Source organism: Monodelphis domestica, chromosome 2 (genome assembly GCF_027887165.1).
Source record: "Monodelphis domestica isolate mMonDom1 chromosome 2, mMonDom1.pri, whole genome shotgun sequence".
Lineage (NCBI taxonomy): Eukaryota > Metazoa > Chordata > Mammalia > Didelphimorphia > Didelphidae > Monodelphis > Monodelphis domestica.
The window spans coordinates 232,586,889-232,610,881 of record NC_077228.1 but is presented as its reverse complement, the minus strand read 5'-3'; the positions used below and the strand labels follow the sequence as shown (position 1 = coordinate 232,610,881).

The window sequence follows — 23,993 nt, the reverse complement described above, 5'->3', positions numbered from 1 at the left end:
TAAAACTAACATAAAAACTTCCAACTCAGTAACCTAAAAATCTCCTCACCACCCTCCTTGCAGCTTCTGATTAGTATATCAACACTGGTTGTGGTGGAAAGACCTTCAATCACAGCTTGTGTGGCTTTAATAGTGATAACTGTTCACTAAGTTAATTAATAGCAAAAATGTATATAAAAAGATAGGACTCCTTGGGAAAAGAGAAAATTTAGTAATTGGATTTCTTTTCTCAGGAGAACAAGTGAGCCAGAATAGTTTTATAAGAAAAAAGCAAAGAGAATGATCATTAAATTAGAAGACATTTAGATACCTTTTTTTTTTTTAATTTTGGAGAGGGAGAAGTTGTTTCAAAGTGATGATCAATAACCTACTTCTTTAAACTACCAGTAGGGGGAACTACCTGCTACAAAGACATGTGATATTATTCATGCTCATGATTTCCCTTCTCTTTCTCCTTATATTTTCAGTCTAAAAAGGGGGAAATAAGATTAGGAGTCCAGGTAGACCTTTAATTAATCTTTAAAAGCATTATCCCAAAACAACTCCCTGGTTCCACCTCATTCCCAAAAGACTGGGCAAAGATGACAAAAAGGGAAAATGACCATTATTGGAGAGGTTGTGGGAGGATAGGCACACTAATGTACTTTGGTGGAGTTGTGAATTGGTTTTGCCTTTCTGGAAAGCAATTTGGAACTATACCCAAAAGTCACTCAGCTATGCATACTCTTTGACCCACCAATACCACCACTAGGCATATAGCCCATAGAGATCAAAAGAGAAGGGAAGTAGTCATATGTACAAAAAATAGTCCTAGTGGCCCTTTTTGTTGTGACAAAGAACTAGAAACAAAGTGAGTGTCCATCAATCAGGAATGGCTGAACAAATTATGGTATATGAATGTAATGTAACATTATTGTACCATAAGGAATAATAAAAAGGATGGCTTCACAAAAACCTAAGAAGATATATATGAACTTATAAACAGGATGAAGTGAGCTGAATCAAAAGAACAATTTATAAGATGTCTATGACATTGTGAAGAAAATCAATTTTGAAAGACCTCAGAACTGTGATCAAATATGACTCTAAAGGCCTGATGTTAAAGCATTCTTCCCACCTCCTAACAGAGAGGTAAGTGGACTAAATATACAGAAGGAGACATACCTTTTCAGATATGGACAATGTGTGTATTTATTTTGTTTGACTATATTTACTGGTTACAAATGTGGGTGGTTTTGGGGGGGAGGGAGAGAACTTGGGGAAGAGAGGTTAGTAATAATCCCCCCAAAAGGAAAAGAACATCAATGATGCATATAATCCTAGCTGTGTGACTATGGGCAAGTCATTTAACCTGATTACCTAATCCTTACTGCTCTTCTTCTTTAGAATCAATACTTGATATTGATTCTAAGGCAGAAAGTAAGGGTTTTTAAAAATGATGCATTTAAAAGAATATACAGATGAAACAGACCAGAGACAGATAAGAAGAGTAGTCAGTAAGTGAACAAGCATTTATTAAGTTCTTAAGTTCTTAGGCAGGAACTATGTTAAAAGCCAAGGATACAAAGAAAAGTAAATACAGACCCTGCCCTCAAGGAGCTCACATTCTAAGCAACATGCAAACAACTACATAAAAATAAGAACAAATGCAGAGTAAATGTCAGGTAATCACAGAGGAAAGAGGTGGGGTAAAGACTGGGAAAGATTTGCAGAAGGTGAGATTTGAGCTAAGTCTTAAAGGAAGGTGCGGAGGGAGAGTATTTCAGGCATAGGGGGCATCTAGCATAGCATCTAGAGATCTAGAGTGTCTTGTGTGAGGAACAGCAAGAAGGCCAACATAGTTGGATCATAGATTATGTGCAGGTTAAGACTGGAGGATTGGGAAGGGGCTAGGTGGTAAAAGGTCTTAAATGCCAAATAAAAGAAGCAGCTAGAAAACAATGAGTTGGCTAAAAGAATGGGTGTATACTTGAGCTGCATAAAAATCACCTTGGCTGATTGGAAGTTGAGTGAAAGATGGACTAGAGTGGGGAGACCAGTTGGAAGGCTATTGCAATATCCCAGGAAAGCAGTGATGAGGGTCTCACAAGGGTTCTGGCTATCTAAATGGAGAAAAGGGATTGTACGTGAGAGATACTGTGAAAGCTTGGCAACAGATTAGACAGCTCTGAAGGTAATGTGTTGAATATATTCTATACTTGGAAAAAAAAAGAGGAAAAAATCTCAGTGTAGTAGAGATTTACAATTTCCTATGCAATTTTCTTTTTCTGTTATTTGTATATGGGAAAAATTATATTTGTTGGTGTTTATCAAGTTGAAAATAGCAAAATTATAATTTTTCTAAAAAGCATCAAACCTATTTAAGTATTTGCCCACTGGGGAGCGAGGTGGTACAATGGATGAATTTTGGACCTGGAGTCAGGAAGATTCATCTTAATGAATTCATATCTGACCTCAGATATTTAACTAGCCATGTGATAGTGGGTAAGTCAGTTCACTCTGCCTCAGTTTCATCATCTGTAAAATGAACTGGAGAAGAAAATGGCAAATCACTCCAGGCCAAAAAAAAACCCCAAATGGAGTCACAAAAGGTTAGATATAGATATGAAAAAGACTGATTATTTACCCAGTAGTTAGTGGCAAAGGTAAGAAAAATCAACATTTCCCAAGGTCTCCTTTCCTTCAACATTTCCTTACTGCTTACAGCTAAAAACTACAGTAATTCAGGTGATCTGGAGAGAGATAATGAGGAGATGATAATTTGCAAGTGTGTGAAAGGTAGTTTTACATTGGGATTTTCTTTCAAGTTCTATCTTTGGTCAAGAGGAAAGAATCAAATAGCTATTAAGGTCCCTCAAATTGCTACTTTTGGGTGCCCAGAGTTAACTGCCCTACATTCCAAATTTCCTTTCTAGAGGAGGAAGCAAGGAAATGTGAGGTGTCTAAAAGGGCAAAAGTAGAATAAGCCTAAGTATTTTATCTTCTGCTCCTTAAATTTAACTCTCTGTTGGATCTACCTAGAACAAAATCTATTCTACTTGCCCTTTTAAAACTAAAAAGAATGTGTGTGTGTGTGTGTGTGTGTGTGTGTGTGTGTGTGTGTGTGTGTGTTTTGTAGGGCAAGTTGAGGAGACAGAGTATGTACTGTGTTTGCTATAAAGGAAACTTTTTTATTTTCCTCAAAATGTGGTGGAGTGGGGAGGAAATAGAATAGTGGGGAAGACAGAGCCAGACAAATATAGTATTACTTGGCTCATTTGAGTAAAGATCAAAGGGATCCCACCTTTGTAATGCTCTGATAAATTAGCATCACCCAAATCTACCTCCCTGTTCCTCCTCAGATCAGTAAAATATAAAGAGCTCTCCATTCACTAAGCATGGATTTTTCCATAAATAGGGAACAGCTAGCTAAGTGGGACAGTCCAGGCCACCTGTAGGAAATATCAAGTTAAACCCAATGATCAGCATGATCAGCACCAGTCCTGGCCAAAGAGTCATGCTCACCAAATGCCAGCAGCAGCCAGAGGGAAGAACTTTCCCTTCTGACCCAGAAAGTGGTGCCTCTCAATATATGCATTGGTTATGATGCTCAGCAAGGTTATCAGATTGCATCAGTGAAATTAGTTCACTGTTGTCTCCTGACACACAAGCAGTAAAAATGAACAAAAATCACATCAGGAGGAGAGTGCCTGTGACACAGAAAAGGAACTATTAAAAGACTTCTCACAAAGCACAAGGGAGAGCTGTAGCAGGATCAAGCTGTTTTAACAGTTTAGGAGAGAAGGGATTAAGTGTGTGGAGTCAATGTCTCTTCCCACTCTCACACGTTTTGTCACTTTGTCAAAGAGTTCTAAAACTTCACCACCTCTTTTTGCTAAGCAGCTGGTAGTAGGCAGCAGAGGCAATCAGGGAAGATTTCATTTTTTGGATAAAGTGGATTAAGATAGGGCTGAGAAATTACAAACCAACTGGAAGCCCCACTGATATCATGAACGTAGTTGTCATGGCCACGACATTTGGGTAAGTGAAAAGCAAAGTCAAGGGTATAGGAGACAATGTGGTCATAATACCACCACCTGTATCCATGAGCATATAAAAAAACAATCCAAGCATGTCTTTCCATCATCAAATTTCAAAAAAATCCAAATCAATCAATCCAGATAGGCAATTCCTTGCTTATCTTTCCTGCCTACTAAGGAGTACAAGTGTTTTCTAATCCTATTGGAAGAAAGGAGAATAGTTGCACAAAGGACACAAAGTTCATTACACAATATTGCACAATGAAGGGGGGTGGAGTGGAAATGAAGGTAGTAACATTCAAGTAAAGAGCTGAAAAATATTACAAAATCTTAATCCTACCCAGGAGACCCTCAAGGGTGCTATCAAACACCAAGATAAATTGCCTAATTAGCTTTTTTAAAAAATGGGTAATTGCTTTCATGAGCTTTCACAGGAGGCTTAGCAACCTTTTAACATACATTCTCACTGTATGTAATACCAGAACATTTCTGAAAGGGGTTTTATACCCTCCCGAAGAGCCACTGATAGTAAACCTCCAGCAATACAGTCAGGGTCCATAATGTGCACTTGGGTGTCATTAGAGAAAACACTATTCAGAGTTTGCTGGTCAATACATGTTCACATAAAAGGGCAATGTTCTAATATTCATAATCCCAGAGCCCACAGGGCAGGGTTTTAATGAAAGTCTGTACAGTTTTGGCCTCTGCAACATCAAAGAGACCAATAAAACTCCTCTCACATGCTGACAGGCAAAAGTCAGATGGTGAACACAAAACAGTTAAAGGCCTAGCACAGTTCCAAGATTTGCTTCAACAAGGCAACCCATCAATTAAAGGGGAACAGGGGGAAGAAAAATTGAGAACACACTAAAACCAAACTGCATGTGGCTCAGAGAAGAGCCATGTGTTTCTGTTAAAGTCTCCCACAAAAAATCAAAACCAGATGTTGGCCAATGGAGGACACCCAGGTGAGCACAGGGCAGGCTCATGTCCTGCACATGCTTGGGATGACAGGATGCATCTGCTGATGAGTGCAGAGAGCCATAAGCAGTAGCCTTTCACAAAATGAGAGGAATGCAGGGAGAAGGGGGTGTTGATTAATGCAGGGTAATTCATTACTAGATAGGCCTATCACATGCTGAAACGGAGAGAGGAACGGAGAAATGCCAAAGTTCTGCCCATACTGCATGGGCTTCATCAAGTAGGTTAGAGGGGACCCAGCATACAGGGTTTCACATAATACAAAGTAGCCCTTTTGTAGCTGGCAAAGCTGTGAAGCCTGGGCTCAGTTTTCACAGTCATTACTTATATTTCTCTTTCCCTTAGTCCATACTCTTCTTCCTGCTGACTCTTTTACAGTCAAAGCTGGCACCTGTTTTGGTCCCCTGAGACCCAACCAGATTCAGCAGCTCTAAGTGGTTAAATCAGGCTACTCTTACCCCATCCCAGATAGGAACAGCCAAAAGAATAAGGTAATAGATTGGAAAGCCATGCTGACTTGGGTTGTGCAACCAAATGAGGCAAAATGAAGCATCTTTAGGCATTTCTAATAGTTTTACAGTGGCTCCCAAAGGAGGGAGCTTCCCTTGTGAGGGACTGTTTTCTCATATGGAATTTTTATGAGGTGTTAATACTGGTGAAAGTACACTTTTCAAATACAGGGATGTTAATTAGGGGAAAGGAAGAGGACAACAAATCCAAGGATTTGCTGTACTCTTAACTGTATGTAGCACTTTCCTCAGCATCTTGACCAGGGTAAAATAACCATATATACTTCTGCATAGTCTTCAAGACAGTATTTGCTAACTCATCTTTGACAAGACTTTTTATTTTGTCAATTACCAAAGGTGGGGAGACTAGAGTTCCTACCAGGAAAAGATGCTATTTAGCCATTACCACTCAAAAGTGAACTAATATTCAAGAGCAATGGATTACATTCCTCCTCCCAGGCCAGTCACACAGAGAGCAATGATTAAGGGACTGAGAGCCTAGCGAATTTAAATCAGAGCTGTTGTGTCTCTTTGCAGGGGAGGTGTGAGCTGGACATGCATGGGTGCACCATTAATGTGAATTTATAAAACCCTATTATTGTCAGGGACAGAAGACCCCAGAAATGAATGTTATCGCAGACAGCACCAACCTACCAGCTATTGCTCCTGACAGTCACTCAAAGCAGTTCTGCAGGAATGTGTCCAGAGACTCAGAGAGTATAATCTCTTGCATAAAACCTTTCTTTTTATTCTCTCTCCCAACATTCTATGGTAAATATTCCAAGGCCTCAAAGAGACCTCCAAATAAATAAACCTATAAACACATTTAGTTGAAGCCACTACTACACATGGAAAATCAGATTTTTAAACCCTTCCTCATCAACCCCAGGACACAGTCATAGATGAGAACAAAAAGGGGGTCATATAGCACCTGCTAGAGATGGCCTTGTGAGGCAGTCCTTCAGCCATGTAAGGGAGTTATAATTCTATCAAGAGTCCTAGTAAACAAATAATAAATAATGCAAAATAGCAAACAGAGTCAAGGAATAATCACAAGCTTTGTTGAGACTAAAACTGGCTCAAAATTTATATCCTCAAAATAAAAAAAATTAAAAAGCTACACCCGTAAATTTACATACCTTTTAGTGCTTTGAATGACTTATTATTGAAATCTTGTCCAATATGCTGTCAGAAATGCTGAGAGTAGCCCTATTTTGGCTCCTCGCACTCTTCATACAGGTGGCCAGAACAGTGCTATCTCTAGTTTCAGCCTTACAAAGCTTCCTTTATTAGCAAGAATTGTACTCATCCCAAACTCTTCCACTGAGAGCAATCTCAAAGCCTTCCATCCTTTTCCCACAAAGCCAATGGCAGCAGGTGAAGCAAATGAAATCCTTAGGACAAACCCCCAAGACCTATCTCTGAAAATGACACCTACACTACTTATTGAGATAGCAAGAATGCTCTCAAGACAAAGTTACTGCAAATGCTACAAGGTTCCCTCCCAAAAAAATTGATGAGGAGAGGGTGGGGGAAAAAAAAAACAACTGGCAGTACACACCTGATATTTTGGCAGAATCTGGATCCATCAGATTTTTTACTTCTCCAAGATGACCAGGAGCTTCAACTTTCACAGGGGCCTCCTCACTCACAGACAGGGTAGTATAGGTACTAATTAGCAGAATCCCCAAGCCTATCCACAGAATGAACTATAGGATGTAAAGAACACATGAGAGTCAGTGAACAAATGTACATCTCTTGAGATCTATGAAATCTTTTGGTGTAATGGGAGAAGGAGGTTAGGTTTGGCTTATGAATGTGTGTATATATTTCAAATAAGGGAAGAGGATATTTTAAAAAAGGAAAAGCTAAACCATTAATAAAATAGAGGGGAGAAAAAAAGGTATATGTGTGCAGGGACCTATCTGCCTCCTCTAAGCACCAGAACTGCCAAATGACTGGCTGCTGCTCCAAATGAAAAACTATCTGCAGAAAAGAGACAATTGGATAAATTGTTGGCTAACAATACTGACAGTTAAGGAGATTTAATTAAATGCTGATGTATTATTTTTTACCTGATCATTATAATTATCATAAGAACATGGTCTACATGTCAAGAATGCTACTCAGTCAGGAATCATCAGCAGAACTTCTCAAAAAGCCAAACTTTGAGATTGGAGGGAAAGAGGGCAGGAAGAATGAGAATTCGGCCAGAGCCTCTCCTCATTGCTCCCTTCAAAGGGAGAGGGGAGTAGGGGGCAGGTATTGTGAACAGGTACAAAGAAAAGACTAAAAACAGGAGGGCAGTGGTGTATGAAATGGAAAATGCCTCACTGACTCCTGGAGATCAATACAAATCTACCACGTCTCATGTAGAGAGAAGACTTTCGGAATTACTTGGTGAACTTTCCAACATCATTTGAGAAATCAACCTCTTAACTCTGTTACCTAGAAATAAGATTCTCAAGGTCACTTCCAAATTCAGCCTTCATACTCACCATATCTTCTCATCCCTCAAAACACTATAGGTTTACATATACAAAACTCAACTCTGTAAAGATAACTTCTGGTACAAGTCATCAGAGTGAGGGAATCAAGACTAGGATACAAACTGTCTAGTAATAACATGATGTGATTTAACTCAAGTCATACAAGTCTAATGTCCAACCTTGGTCTTAGCATCATTCTAGAGCTGACACAAGTAAAGACTGATGCAGAGGCAATGCACCCAATCTGGAGAGGGGTGGGGAGTGGGGAAGACTGACACAGAAGACTGGCTAATAAAGCAAATGAATAGAGTATCCATCAGAAAAGAAGAGTGATGGGTGTGAGTCCCTTTCAAAAAGACAAATCTCTGCTAGCCCCAGACTCCTCTTTTTACCAGTACCTATACTTAAACTACTCTGTCAGCTTGTGCCAATCTCTTTTGTCAGTACAATTGAGCTTCAAGGTAGCAACTGATTTTTCAGTCACTCCTCCAAGCATTTTGCCATAAAACTATAATTAATTGTTAACCTGCTTTGATTCGCTATTTCTGATAGCTTATGAAACTGGACATAAAAGCTGCCCTCATTAACTTGGTAAAACAAAGACATATTATGAGAATAAATATTCCCTTTGCTAGTCTATTCAACCACTTTCCAACTTCCTCATATTTTACAATACACACAGAGCTCCTATTCAAATCTATTTCTTAAAAGTTAAGTTGATCCTTCAAAATACACAAACAATCCCAGAATTAGACTGTCATGAGAAAAAAAAGGACTTGTCATATCCCAAATTTTGTGCTATATCAATTTTTAAAAGCTCCAGAAAAAGTCCACTTAAGATTTTTTTCCTTTCCCTATTCTACCAGAAATGGTGAGCTTGTTTCAGTGCTCATGGAAGCAAAGAGCTGATAATACTCCCCAGGGTCCAGGAGAATGCAGGGCAGACTCTTTCCCCCAGTCACATTGCCGATGCAGAGCAATGCTGACTTGCAGCACACACAGCAAGCCCAGCTTGGCGCCTTAGGCAGTGACCGTCATTTGGCCCAGAAAGCTTCAAATGACAGAAATTATTTCCTAAAGGGAACCTATATGAAACTCCCCACTTTGTAGAACTCAAAGTCTAAGCAAAATCTGCCATAAAGGCTGCAGCACTGACAGGTGGGCATTAGAATCTTCCTAGGTCCCCAAAGCACTTTGATTTTCTTAAAATTTATGGAGCACAACAGTTTACAGAGCAAGTAGCAGAGGTCATAAAAGGACACCTAAATCCCTAGTGAAGCCATGACTAGGGTATGGTGTAGAAAACCCTACACAACAAAGGGAATTACCAGAAGCATGATCCCATTAGTTAATGCCATCTCTTTTGGATAGCACAAAGATCCCCCTTGTTAATTCCAATTATTTATCCTACACTATGGTAGTTTACCACTGTCCACTTTTCTTTTGATCTAAGTTGCTCCAAACTCCCAGCTTCAAAGTTGTGTTCCAGTGCAGAAGAGCAAAAGAGTGAAGTGGGATAGAAAAGATTCTAAGTGGTAGAAATGGAGGCTTAATCTAGAAGATCCAGGAGAGCTTAGCTTCCTGATAAGAGTTTTAGTTCAGTTGCCTTTAAACTTGGAAATCCTTTCATTCAGGAAGTCATTATTTTATAGATTCAAAAAAAGCAATGCTTTCATCAAAGAGTTCATCTATTTTAAAACTCTTCCACATGTGCAGGTGACTAACCATCAGCAAAATGGAATCAGCATGCATTTTAGTATTCATCTAGTCTACAGCTGAAATTACCTTGCTGGAAAGCAACAAAAAAATTTATCTTCTTTGTTGGACTTCCCATAACACCAACAGGATAATGACCAGATCTTAGTAAAAGCACTTAAATGAGAATAAAGAACTTTTCCTGCTCCTGCAATCTCCCACACCACCAGCAGGTCAAGGGAGGAAGACCATTCTAAAACAACAATGGAGAGATGCTGCTAAGGCAAGTATGAGACTTCAGGAGCCTCAGCACCTTTTCACAATTACCCATGTACAATATATATCTCCCACTAGTGTCAATGGGACATTCTGTGTACAGTTATGCTCAGTCTCCTCACCTACAAACCATCTTATTAGACCATCTCTAAAATGCTTCTAACACAAATATTTGTTTGGTGATTTTACGTTGCCTTATTTTAACATGAACATCATTTCACATTTTGATTGGAGCCTGACAAGCCAAAGGCAACATCTCACCCACATCTTTAAATGAAGCATTTCAACTCTCAACTTTCAGATCTTAAAAAAAAAAAATTGCTCATCAAAATAATAGTTAACTCAATGATACATGTAAAATCCAGTGGAATTGCTCATTGACTACAGGAGGGGAAAAGAAAGAGGGGAAGGAAAGAACATGAATCATGTAACCATGGACAAATATTTAAAATTAAATAAATAAATAAATTTAAAGGGGGGTTGGGGGAGTTAACTTTCAGTGCCTAAGGACACAATATATTTTTACTTTGCCAAGACAAGTGTTCTGCAATGCCTAGGAACCAGTATAACCAGTTATAGATCAAAAGATATTGTACAAATAGATGGATTTTAAACCATCGGAAAAATTTTAGATAAGAAATAATGACAATGGATTGAAGGCTGTAGTCCTGGGTTTCAGGAGCATAAGAGCTGAAACATTCCACTTATATCCACTTACTTTCTAGGGAAGAAGTGGTTCCCTGTCAAGTTGGTTAAGACTCCCATTCTATCAGTGAGAACAGATGCATTAATTACTTGTGAGATTCATAAAATTTTACCCTTCATAATTAATTCAACCTCAGGATATAAGTACGAAGCTAAACACCTTTACTTAAAAAGCTCAAAGCTGAACTGTTTTTCCAAAACAAAACCATTCTAAAATAATCTTCCATCAAAGAAGGGTTGATTTGGAAAGATAGGTCTTGCATCAAAAGGCAAGACAAAGGCTGACAAAGCTGAGTCAAGAAATCAAGCCCGAACACATAAATAAATCTTAACTTTACTTCCCTGTAAGAGCCATGGATATTGTTTACTGAACCTTACATTTTTATTCAATGTGAACTCACAAAGTATGTTCCTCGGTTCCAAGATTTCTCCACAGGCAGCTTAACATATTGTGGGCAAAATGCTAGCCAACAAGAAAATAAGCAGGAGATAAAATCTGCTTTACAAGAGCAGCAAAAATGACACTAAAGGGTAACCAACAATAAAGATAACAACTTTTCAGTTCTTCCACAACTCCACCAGTCTAGTTTGAAGCTCTTAAACATTCCTTCCTTGCTCAGTTACCTGGTCATCTTTCTAACATACCAAATCTTAACTAATCCATCCTCTCTGCTTTCTTCAAGCAATTATGTAATTCCTAGATTTTTGGCTAGCTACTAGTCCCTGACTGACCAATTGTTTGTAATAATTAACAGCTCACTTGCAGATTTATACACACTTTGCTAACCAACTAAAACATCTGGGGATGTGCCACACTCCCAACTCTCTTTCCTTCTCTTTGGTGAAAGAAAAAACAAAACAAAGGAACCTGTAACAGTTGAACTGGAAGACAAAACTACCACAATTATATGACCATGTTATATGAGTTTGGGGTGGTGAATTTTTAAAATAGTTTTAAGAGTCATCATTTGACCCATAGCATACCTCAATCCATGCAAAAATGAGTCATATAATAAAATTATTTTGCTTTTAATTCAACTTTCTATTTAATTTTTTATTGTGCAAAGGAAAGAATTCAGGAAGCAGGATAGGTATAGACAGTCCCCATCACCTTTCTAAAAAGTCAGAGGTGGCATTTAAGTAGGCATTCATATTTCAGGAACAGGAAAAGGGATGGAGGTGATTGAATAGCCCTTGAAATGGTTATAGAAGCATACAATTTTAGATTAGTAAGCAACAACACAAGATTTTCAACACCCATAAAAAACAATGACAAACAAAAAGACAGAATGGAAACCAGGCTTGGTCACCCCAATGTGGTTCTAACTCTAGGATCTGCAAACAGATTTTAAGGCTTAATATTTAATCTGTCCTGATGGGAACAGGATAGGAGGGGATATTGAGAAAGTAAAGAGATTTAGCAAAGAGGTCAGCTATTAGCTATGAAGAAAAATGCTAAGGCTTTATGGATCTCTTGGAACAAGTTTTACATTAGAAAGGAAACTAGTTCACTTTCACATATTATCATCTGTAGCTATATCCCTTGGTTAATAATATTCCAGTTATTCATACTGTTGCCTATTCAAGGGCCAGAACTGTGTCATTTTGGGGTCAAGAACACCAATCAGGAGCTGTGATGGGGGATGGAGATATAAATACGAAGAATGAAACAATCCCTACTCGCAAGTAGCTTACGTTTGAATAGGGCATACAACAAGCTTATGAAGAGTAAATATAAAGATAATAAATATAAATAAACTCACCAACATTTGGAAGGAATGAGAAAAGTCTTCATATAGAAGATGGTGGTTGGGCTTATATCTTGAAGGGAAAAAAGGAAATCTCTGAGGCAGAAGTATGAGGAGTATATTCTAAGCATGGAGACTGCAGATAAAAAAGTATGGAGAAAGGAGAGATAAGGAGGAGAAGGGAGAAGGGAGAAGAGAGGTTTTGAAAAAAAAAAACTTATACTTTCTCATAGAGAAAATAGTTTACCAGAGTTTATCAGAAAGGGGAGTGGCATAGTTAAATACATCCTAAAGGAAAATCATTTGAGCAGCTTATAGAGGATAGATTTGAGTGGAGAGAAACTTGTGATTGGGAGAGGAATCAGAAGGCTACTGTAATAATTTGGGAAAGAGGTTATGGGGATTTGAACTAAAGTATTGCCTGAAGGAGTAGAGATGAGTCAGAGGAAAGACTTAACAGATGTAGAAAAAAGCAAAATCTGGCAACTAAATGGATATGGAGAATGACAGAGTAAGAGATCAAGGATAATGCTAAGTAAGGCTATGATGTCTTTAAGGAATATCCAGGAGGACAAGGTGGTTAACAGTGTCAGATGCAGCAGAAAGATCAAGAAAGATGAAGACTGAGGAAAGAATCATCAAATCTGGTGATTAGAAAATTACTGCTAATTTTTAAGAGAGTAGTTCCAAGTTAATTGATGAGATCAGAAACCAGTTTACAAAAGGCTGACAAACAAAAAGTAGAGAACAAGTATAGAAATCTTTTTCAAGGAGTTTGCCTAAGAAAAGCAGGAAAAAATATAAGATGATAGCTTGTGAGAATGGTAAGATCTACTGAAAGTTTTTAAGGATATGGAAGATCTACTTGTAATCTATAGTGCCATGTGAATCAGAGGGGAGCCAAGATAGTGGAGTGAGAAGAAAAATTGCATTGGGCTCCCCTTGACAAACTCCATCAAACAGATCTCGAAAATGTACCAGACCAAATATTGATAGGGAAATGCAGAAAAAGTCACAGTGAGTCATTTGTTCTACATAGCTGGGCATAAAGCAACAGACATGAAGTGCTGTGGATAGCAGATTCAGGTTATGGCAAGAGCACACTGTGAAGAGTGCTTCAACAGCTGGGGAAAGATTGCAGAACAGCACAAGAGGAAGTCCCAAATGCATTATGGTGAGAATAACAGGTGTGAATTGGCAGCTTTGTGGGAATTACTTGGGTCACAGATTCAGGGCAAAATAGGAGGCAGCAATAACTTTATTCTGGATCAGACCACTAAGCTTGTAGGTCTCCAACCTGACTCTGAGATAATAATACTCTAAGAAAGCACCGAGACCAGCTCAGACCTTCCCTCCAGAAGTGTAGCAGAATTCAGGTCAAAGAAAAAATACTGCAAAGAGCCAGAAAGAATTTAAGTACCAAGGAGCCACAGTCAGAATCATATACAATTTAGCAGCCACCACTACAAAGGAGTGAAAAACTTGGAACATGACATTCCAGAAGGCAAAGGATATGGTCTTACATCCAAGAATAACTTATACAGCAAAACTGAATATAATGCCATAGAGGGGGAAATGGACCTTTAAAGAAAGAGGACTTCTAAAAACATTCCTGATGAGACTAAAGTTGTGGAAAAACTATGAAACACAGGAGTGAAGAGAATCATAAAAAGGTAAACATGAATGAACTATGATAAAGGATTAAACAAAAATAAGTAAATCTGAGGAGATGCCATAGATTGAGAGAATGATGAACAAGTTATGGGATATAAATATAATGGAATAGCACTGTGCTAAGCTTTCATCAGTGTAATGATCAAGTAGGATTCCAGAGGTCTAATGATGCCACCTCCAGATAAAGAGGTGAAGGACTTAGGGTTCAAAATTATACAAATATGTAATGGGTTTTTACATATTATGTTCAGGGGGGAGAGGAAGGGAATAAATACATAGTATTGATTACAAGACAGAAGGTAAGAGTTAAAATTTTTTTTTTGCTTTTTGAAAAAGAGAACTAGATGACTCAGTGACTGGGAGGAAATGGCAAAACTACTCCAGTGTTGTTACCAAAAAAACCCTATGGAGGGAGCAGTTGGTGGCTCAGTGGATTGAGAACCAGGCCTAAAGATGGGAAATCCTGGGTTCAAATTAGGCCACAGACACTTTCTAGCTGTGTGATTCTGGGCAATCACTTAACCACCCCTCCCCCAACCACCCCCCACTGCCTTTTTGCTCTTCTGCCTTGGAACCAATAAACAGTATTAATTCTAAGACAGAAGATTAGGGTTTAAAAAATAAAAAAGAATATGATGCCATGCTTTCTAGGTACATTCAATTAATGTTGATTATGTAATCAATATAACTGTCTTATTGTTAGAAATAGAACTATAAGAAATCAAACTGCCTACTTTCTTCACATCAGCCGGCTAGAAATATTTTTCTACTTACTTTCTGCCAAAGAGGTGATAAATTTAAAATACAAAGAAACATACATTTTTAGGTATGGTCAATGTAGGAATTTGTTTTGTTAAGACAATGCATGCTTATGATAAGAATTTTCTTTTTCTTTTTTAAATTCAATGGCAAAGTAGGGAGGGGAAGGGACAAGTTTTTAAATGCATGTAATGTTTTTCCCCTTTTTAAAATCACATACATTGTTTTTTTTCTTGGCCTTATGACCAACTTTTCAGCTCACACAGAAATCTGTGACGACAGTTGACAACTGCCTTCAAGCAGATAACCTGATGACTCATCTTGTTGGGAGGGTAATTTAACTTTATCCCAAAGAATGCTTCTGCTGAGCCTGTATAATTTTTGACCAGTGTTATTTGTTTCTACTGAAAATCTAGACTACCACTCAAGACTGTGTCAAAAGCCTGAGGGAAGCAGTGGAATGTTGGAACATAGACTAATGGTGGTCATCTAGACTGATTTGTGAAAATGATGACAAGCATTTCTTTCTTATGCAACCTACCATATATGCTATTTAAAATGCAAAAAGAATGGATATCTCTTTTTTTATAAGACCTATCAAAAATATCTTACACTACATGGGCTGGCTCCAAAATAACAGTACTTAAAAGTAATGCTAAGAGGGAAGCTAGGTGGATTGAGAATCAGGACCAGGGGTCCTGGGTTCAAATTTGACCTCAAGATACTTCCTAGTTATGTGACCCTGAGCAAGTCACTTAACACCCATTGCCTAGCCCATACCACTCTTTTTGCCTTGGAACCAATACACAGTACTGATTCCAAGATGGAAGGCTTAAAAAAAAATAATGGTAAGAGTCATACCAAACCGCTGAGGGACAAGTACAAAGTAAACTAAGGTAAAAGGTTGACACTATCTAATTCAGTCAAAACCTAAGATAAAACATCTAATCCAGTGAAAAAGATCAAAGGTATGCGGATATATACAGTACATTTCAAAATCACTAACTTCTCTATCAAAAGACAATTAAAAAAATAGATCTGACCACCTCTCTTATCTTTCTCAGGAATAAAAGTCTTAACAGAATATTAATGAAGCACTATCTTTCCTCCAGCCAAGCATTTTTTATACAGAGCTTGAAGCTGTGAGAACAATAAGAAGGTCATTGCAATAACAGAGGTGGGAAGTGAGGAGGATCAGAACTAAAATGAGGCTAAGAAAGAAGAGGTCAAATGAAAAAGATATAGAAGTAGAAATGGCAAGAATAATGACAACAACAATAATATTTATATAACACTTTTTTTTGTGCCAGGTACTGTCCTTCATGTTTTACAAGTATTTTCTCCTTTGATAAGAGTTTAGATATGTGGGATATATAAAATTTTGGCTACTCTTTGGGATCATGGTCCAAGAGCAATTTTACATGGCTAAAAAGTATGGTTTTTCTGGAACAGCTCAAACAGGTTGAAATTAACAGACTGCTGGATTTGTGCCAACAGGTCTCTGCTTCCCATTCTGTGGGAACAGAACCTGAGCTCACTTAAATGGAATTTACTATGGGGAAATACTCCCCATCTAACACCAACACTCCCATTTTCTGTCAGGGAGATAAAAAGTAAAGCTTTCCAAAAGCATATCAAAGAGTCTGCTTACAATCATTAAGCAGGGAGACCATCACTACTTCTTCAACTAAGACATTTCCTGTTGCAACATATGTGTGGATTCTGGGTCTTAGGTCCCTGATGAAGATAAATCCATAATGCTTCCAGCATTAGAGAATAGAGAAGTTAGCTAATTTGTTCTACTAACCTGTGAAGAAAGGGCATTCTTATGGATTTTCTTATAAATAAGAGCAGGACAGATGAAGCAGATGAGACTTCCCATTGTAGCACCTGTAAGGCCTAGGATCGTCTCCACTAGAAATAAGAAAGAAAAGCAAATCAGTGAAAGAGAATAAAAATATAAAAGCAATCTTTGAGGAAGCGAAAGCAAGATTTCACTAAGTTCTCAGAATGGCAAGTCACCATTAATTTATTGGGTTGAATCAGGAAGGCATAAGTTTTTTTTTAAATTTTTTAAACATTAATTTATTTAGTCATTTCCAAATATTATTCATTGGAAACCAAGATCATTTTCTTTTTCCTTCCCCCCACCCCACCTCTTGTAAAAATAGACTCGAACTCTGGACTTCAATCCCCACAAGCCCTTGCTCCACTTCCCCAAAATGCTTTGTAATATCACGGAACTCTGAGGTGAGCCAAGACGGAGAAGGGATTTAACCTGATTGCAAAGGCTTTTGTGGTCTTTTTTGGACTTCTGTTTTGGAGCAGAAGTGGCTCTTTCCATAATGTAGATGAGGTCTTGTCTAGGCCTCTCTGGCCTAGGCACGTTTTTCTTATCTTGTATTTTCTTTAATCCTTAACTTTAAAATATAATACTCCTTGCAGAGAGAAACTAATTTCTACCTGCCTCAGTCTCCCCTAATTTTTAACTGTTACACTCTCCCATAGCCGATGTGCGATTCCACTGAGTATCCAATATGTTCTTGATTCAAACCCATTTCCATGTTGTTGGTATTTGCATTAGAGTGTTCATTTAGAGTCTCTCCTCAGTCATATCCCCTCAACCCCTGTAGTCAAGCAGTTGCTTTTCCTCGGTGTTTTTACTCCCACAGTTTGTCCTCTGCTTGTGGATAGTGTTTTTCTCCTAGATCCCTGCAGACTGTTCAGGGACATTGCATTCCCACTAATGGAGAAGTCCATTACGTTCGATTGTACCACAATGTATCAGTCTCTGTGTATAATGTTTTCCTGGTTCTGCTCCTTTCGCTCTGCATCACTTCGTGGAGGTTGTTCCAGTCTCCATGGAATCCCTCCACTTTATTATTCCTTTGAGCACAATAGTATTCCATCACCAACATATACCACAATTTGTTCAGCCATTCCCCAATTGATGGGCATCCCCTCATTTTCCAATTATTTACCACCAAAATGAGCGCAGCTATGAATATTCTGGTACAAGTCTTTTTCCTTATTATCTCTTTGGGGTACAAACCCAGCAGTGCTATAGCTAGATCAAAGGGCAGTCTTTTATTGCACTTTGGGCATAGTTCCAAATTGCTCTCCAGAATGGTTGGATCAATTTACAACCCCACCAACAATGAATGTCCCTACTTTGCCACATCCCCTCCAGCATTCACTACTTTCCTTTGCTGTCATGTTAACTAATCTGCTAGGTGTGAGGTGATACCTCAGAGTTGTTTTGATTTGCATCTCTCTGATTATAAGAGATTTAGAACACTTTTTCATGTGCTTATTAATAGTTTTGGTTTCTTTATCTGAGAACTGCCTATTCATGTCCCTTGCCCATTTATCAACTGAAGAATGACTTGATTTTTTGTACAATTGATTTAGCACGTTGTAAATTTGAGTAATTAAACCTTTGTCAGAGGATTTTATGAAGATTGTTTCCCAATTTGTTGCTTCCCTTCTTATTTTAGTTACATTGGTTTTGTTTGTACAAAAGCTTTTTAATTTGATATAGTCAAAATTACTTATTTTACATTTTGTGACTCTTTCTAAGTCTTGCTTGGTTTTAAAGTCTTTCCCTTCCCAAAGGTCTGACATGTATACTATTCTGTGTTTGCCTAATTTACTTATAGTTTCCTTCTTTATGTTCAAGTCATTCACCCATTCTTAATTTATCTTGGTGTAGGGTGTGAGGTGTTGATCCAAACCTAATCTCTCCCACACTGCCTTCCAATTTTCCCAGGAGTTTTTATCAAATAGTGGATTTTTATCCCAAAAGCTGGCATTTTGGGGTTTATCATAGACTATCTTGCTGAGGTTACTTGCCCCAAGTCTATTCCACTGATCCTGCTTTCTGTCTCTTAGCCAGTACCAAATTGTTTTGATAACCACTGCTTTATAGTATAGTTTGAGATCTGGGACTGCAAGTCCTCCTTCCTTTGCTTTTTTTTTTCATGATTTCCCTGGATATCCTTGAACTTTTGTTCTTCCAAATGAACTCAGTTATGATTTTTTTCTAATTCAGTAAAGAAGTTTTTTGGTAGTTCAATGGGTATGGCACTAAATAAGTAAATTAATTTGGGTAGGATTGTCATTTTTATTATGTTAGCTCATCCCACCCATTAGCAATCAATGTTTTTCCAATTGTTTAGATCTAGTTTTAACTGTGGAAAGTGTTTTGTAGTTGTGTTCATATAGTTCCTGTGTTTGTCTCAGCAGATAGATTCCTAAGTATTTTATATTGTCTAGGGTGATTTTAAATGGTATTTCTCTTTCTAATTCTTGCTGCTGAAATGGGTTAGAGATATGTAGAAATGCTGATGACTTATGCGGGTTTATTTTGTATCCTGCAACTTTGCTAAAGTTGTTGATTATTTCGAGTAACTTTTTGGTTGATTCTCTAGGATTCCTTAAGTAAACCATCATATCATCCACAAAGAGTGATTGCTTGGTCTCCTCATTGCCAATTTTAATACCTTCAATTTCTTTTTCTTCTCTAATTGCTACTTCTAGTGTTTCTAGTACAATGTTAAATAATAGAGGTGATAATGGGCATCCTTGTTTCACTCCTGATCTTATTGGAAAGGTTTCTAAGTTTATCCCCATTGCAGATGATGTTTGCTGATGATTTTAGATATATACTGTTTATTATTTTTAGGAAAGGCCCTTCTATTCCTATACTTCCTAGTGTTTTCAATAGGAATGGGTGTTGTATTTTATCAAAGGCTTTTTCTGCATCTATTGAGATAATCATGTGATTTTGTCAGTTTGCTTGTTAATATGGTCAATTATGTGGATGGTTTTCCTAATATTGAACAATCCTTGCATTCCTGGTATGAATCCTGCCTGGTCATAGTGGATGACTCTTGTGATGACTTGCTGGAGTCTTTTTGCTAGCATCCTATTTAAGATTTTTGCATCTATATTCATTAGGGAGATTAGTCTATAGTTTTCTTTCTCTGTTTTTGACCTGCCTGGCTTTGGGATCAGTACCATGTCTGTGTCGTAAAATGAATTTGGTAGAACTCCTTCTTGGCTTATTCTGTCAAATAGTTTAATATTGGGATTAGTTGTTCTTTGAATGTTTGATAGAATTCATTTGTGAATCCATCTGGACCTGGGGATTTTTTCTTAGGGAGTTCTTTGATGGCTTGTTCAATTTCTTTTTCTGATATGGGGTTAATTTATTTCTTCCTCTTTTAGTCTAGGCAATTTATATTTTTGTAAGTATTCATCCATATCACCTAGATTGCCATATTTGTTGCCATATAATTGGGCATAGTAGTTTTTAATGATTGCCTTAATTTCCTCTTCATTAGAGGTGAGGTCTCCTTTTTCATCTTGGATACTGTCAATTTGGTTTATTTCTTTCCTTTTTTTAATTAGACTGAGTAGTACTTTGTCTATTTTATTTGTTTTTTCAAAGTACCAGCTTCTAGTTTTATTTATTAAATCAATAGTTCTTTGACTTTCAACTTTATTCATTTCTCCTTTGAGTTTTAGGATCTCTAATTTAGTCTTCATCTGAGAATTTTTAATTTGTTTGCTTTCTAATTTTTTAATTTGCATGCCCAATTCATTGGCCTCTGCCCTTCTTAATTTGTTAATATATGAACTCAAGGATATAAATTCCCCCGAGTACTGCTTTGGCTGCATCCCATAGGTTTTGAAAGAATGTCTCATCATTGTCATTTTCTTCAATGAAGTTATTGTTTCTATGATTTATTCTTTAACTAACTGGTTTTGGAGAATCATATTGTTTAATTTCCAATTAATTTTCAATTTACCTCTCCATGTTTCCTTACTAATTATTATTTTCATTGCATTGTGATCTGAGAAAGTTGCATTTATTATTTCTGCTCTTTTGCGCTTGCTTGCAATGTTTTTATGCCCTAATACATGGTCAATTTTTGTGAATGTACCATATGCTGCAGAAAAGAAGGTATATTCCTTTTTTTCCCTATTTATTTTTCAACTCTAATTTTTCTAAGATTTCATTCACTTCTCTTACCTCTCTTTCTTATTTATTTTTTTGGTTTGATTTATCTAGTTCTGATAGAGGAAGGTTCAGGTCTCCCACTAGTAGTTTTTCTATTTCGTCCTTGAGCTCCTCTAGTTTCCCTTTTAGAAATTTGGATGCTATGCCATTTGGTGCATACATGTTGAGTACAGATATTTCCTCACTGTCTGTACTGCCTTTTATCAGGATGTAATTACCTTCCCTATCTCTTTTCACTAGATTTATTTTTACTTTGGCTTTGTCGGATATCATGATTGTGACTCCTGCCTTCTTTTTGTCAGTTGATGCCCAAAAGATTTGGCTCCACCCTCTTACTTTCACCCTATGTGTATCTACCTTCCTCATCTGTGTTTCCTGCAGACAGCATATGGTAGGGTTTTGGATTCTAATACACTCTGCTATTAGCTTGCATTTTATGGATGAGTTCATTCCATTCACATTCAAAGTTATGATTACTAGCTGTGTATTTCCCAGCAATTTGATTGCTACTCCTGTTCCTGCCTTTTCTTTTTTCACTATTTCCTTCTACACCAATGTTTGCTTTTAAACAGTCCCCCTTGTTCCCACCCTTATTTTACTTCCCTTTAAACCCCCTTCCTTCTTATCCCCCCCCTTATTTTCCCTGTAGGTCTTTCTAAAATTAACCTACCTCCCCCTCCCTCCCTTGTACTGCTTCCCTCCCCACCAGACCATTTGTTACCCTTCTACTCCCCTATAGAGCGCAAATCTATTCTCTGCCCCCAATGGATTGGATTGTTTTTCCCTCTTTGAGTCAATTTCAAAGCACATAAAAGTTGAGTATTTCCTGTCTCCGACCTCTTTACCCTTCCAGTTTATTGATGTTCTCCCCCCTCCCACCATGAGCTTCTTTGTGACATATAAATTTACCCCCGTTTATTTTTTTTCCCATTTCCTTTAATATTTATCTATTTTTAAGCTCTAGTTATATATATATAATATATATATGCATACTCATATGTATGTATTTATGTATGCATATATCTATATACCTATTTATGTCTTGTCCTTTCATCCTATACAGTTTGTCACTGTTCCCTCTAAGTGTACTTTTTTTTGCTGCCCAGGTAATAACAACAGTATTTAAGAGTTACCAATGACCTCTTTTCTTATAGGGATACATATCATTTTAACTTATTGAGTCCCTTAAAAAATTTTGTTTTATTTTTCTTTTTTCCCTCTTTTTTAATTACCTTTTGATGATTCTCTTGAGTTCTGTGCTTGGACATCCAATTTTCTGTTCAGGTCTGGTCTTTTCTTTACGAATTCTTGAAATTCTTCTATTTTGTTGAATGACCATACTTCCCCCTGTAAGAATATAGTCAGTTTTGCTGGGTAGTTGATTCTTGGTTGTAGATCTAGTTCCCTTGCTTTCCAGAATATCATATTCCATGCCTTTCTTTTTTTCAGTGTGGATGCAGCCAGATCTTGAGTTATCCTCACTGTGGTTCCTTGGTATCTGACTGCCTTCTTCTTGGCAGCTTGTAATATTTTTTCTTTGGTCTGATAGTTCTTGAATTTGGCTACAACATTCCTGTGTGTTGTCCATTGGGGATAAGTACAGGAGGTGATCTGTGGATTCTTTCAATCTCCACTTTTCCCTCTTGTTCTAGGATATCGGGGCAGTTTTCTTAATAATTTCCTGTAATATAATGTCCAAGCTTTTTCTTTTGTCGTGTTCTTCTGGTAGACCAATGATTCTAAAAATTGTCTCTCCTTGAACGATTTTCTAAATTGTCTGTTTTGTGAATGAGATGCTTCATATTTTCCTCAATTTTTTCATTCTTTTGGTTTTGTTTTATAGTGTCCTGCTGCCTTGTGAGGTCACTTGATTCTAGTTGTTGTATTCTGGTTCTTAAAGACTGGATTTCATCCTTAGCTTTTTGGTCGTCCTTTTCCTTTTGGTCTGATTTTCTTTGGAGGTCATCTTTCATCCTCTTTACCTCGTCTTTCATCTCCTTTTTCTCATCTTTCATCTTCTTCACCTCATCTTTCATCTGCTTTGCCTCATCTTTCATCTCCTATGCCTCATTTTCCAGCTGGTTGATTTTGGCTTTCAAGACACTATTTTCTTGTTTTAGTTCAAGTGCCTCTGTTTCCAGATGACTTATCTTAGTTTTTAAGTTCTTTTCCCAATTGTCTTCAGCCTCTCTTAATCGTGTTTTGAATTGCATTTTGAGTTCTTCCAAAGCCTGTATCCAATTCGCTGGGATTTCTGATTTTTCCTTTGCTGATCCCTCCCCCTCTGTTTCGTTCGCTCTTTGCTCATTACCTGTGCAGAAGCTGTCTATTGTAATTTCTTCTTTTTCTGTTGTTTGCTCGAGTTTACCCCTTCTTTGCTCCCCGTATTTGTCTGTGCTCTTGCTCCTCTCTTTTTTTTTTTTTTTGGTTTTGGGGCTGTCAGTCTCCCCTCTTGGAGCTTTGTCAGATCTCTTGGTACAGTCTCTAGGGAAATAATGTTAGCTTCCCTGTCCTCTGGAGGCTTTTGATCGGATTAAGTTCAACTGAGTTGGGCTGTATGTGCTCTGAGGCCGAAGACTCCTGGAAGGCTGGGCCGCCCAGGCTCTCTCCAGTTCTCTCCAGCTGCTTCTCAGCGGTCCACAAGGTTCCCCAGTGCCTTTACCCACCCCGAGGTTCCTGTCCTTGCCGGAGGCCCTGCACTCTAGGGAGGGAGGGGTCCTGGCCTCCCTGAGTTCTGAGGAGTCCTGATAGGATTAGGTTCAACTGGAATTGTCTGGATGTGCCCCGAGGCCACGGTGAGACTGGAGCCAGATGGAAGGACCCAGCCACACGCCCAGCCACATGACCCTCCCCACTGTCCACACTGGATGCTCCAAGCCTGGAGCCCTGCTGCTCACAAGGTAGACCCTCCAAACCAGCAGCTTTGCCCGCCCAGAGGTTCCTTCTGCCGCTGGGGGCTCAGCCCTCTGGGTTGGGGGGAAGGGGTCCTGGGAACTTCCCTCTGCCTTCCCCTTAGACCCGAGTGTTCTCAGATTCCGGCTTTTGGGGGGCATACCTTTTGATTTGAGTCCAGAAGGAGGGATCCCCCCCTCTGTCCTGTTGTTAAGTTTGAA

The 23,993-nt window shown here is 38.1% G+C and overlaps 1 protein-coding gene across 1 annotated transcript in view; it reads right to left on the bottom strand.

Moving 5' to 3' along the window:
* The window catches only part of SLC38A10 (solute carrier family 38 member 10), a 71,327-nt gene that overhangs the window by 11,992 nt on the left and 35,342 nt on the right, over nt 1-23,993 (bottom strand). The window contains exons 10-11 of the mRNA XM_056817348.1: nt 16,663-16,769; nt 7,071-7,218 (exon numbers count right to left, since the gene is read on the bottom strand). Coding sequence (XP_056673326.1) covers nt 7,071-7,218; nt 16,663-16,769 — 255 coding nt within the window. The remainder of the gene's footprint in view (nt 1-7,070; nt 7,219-16,662; nt 16,770-23,993) is intronic.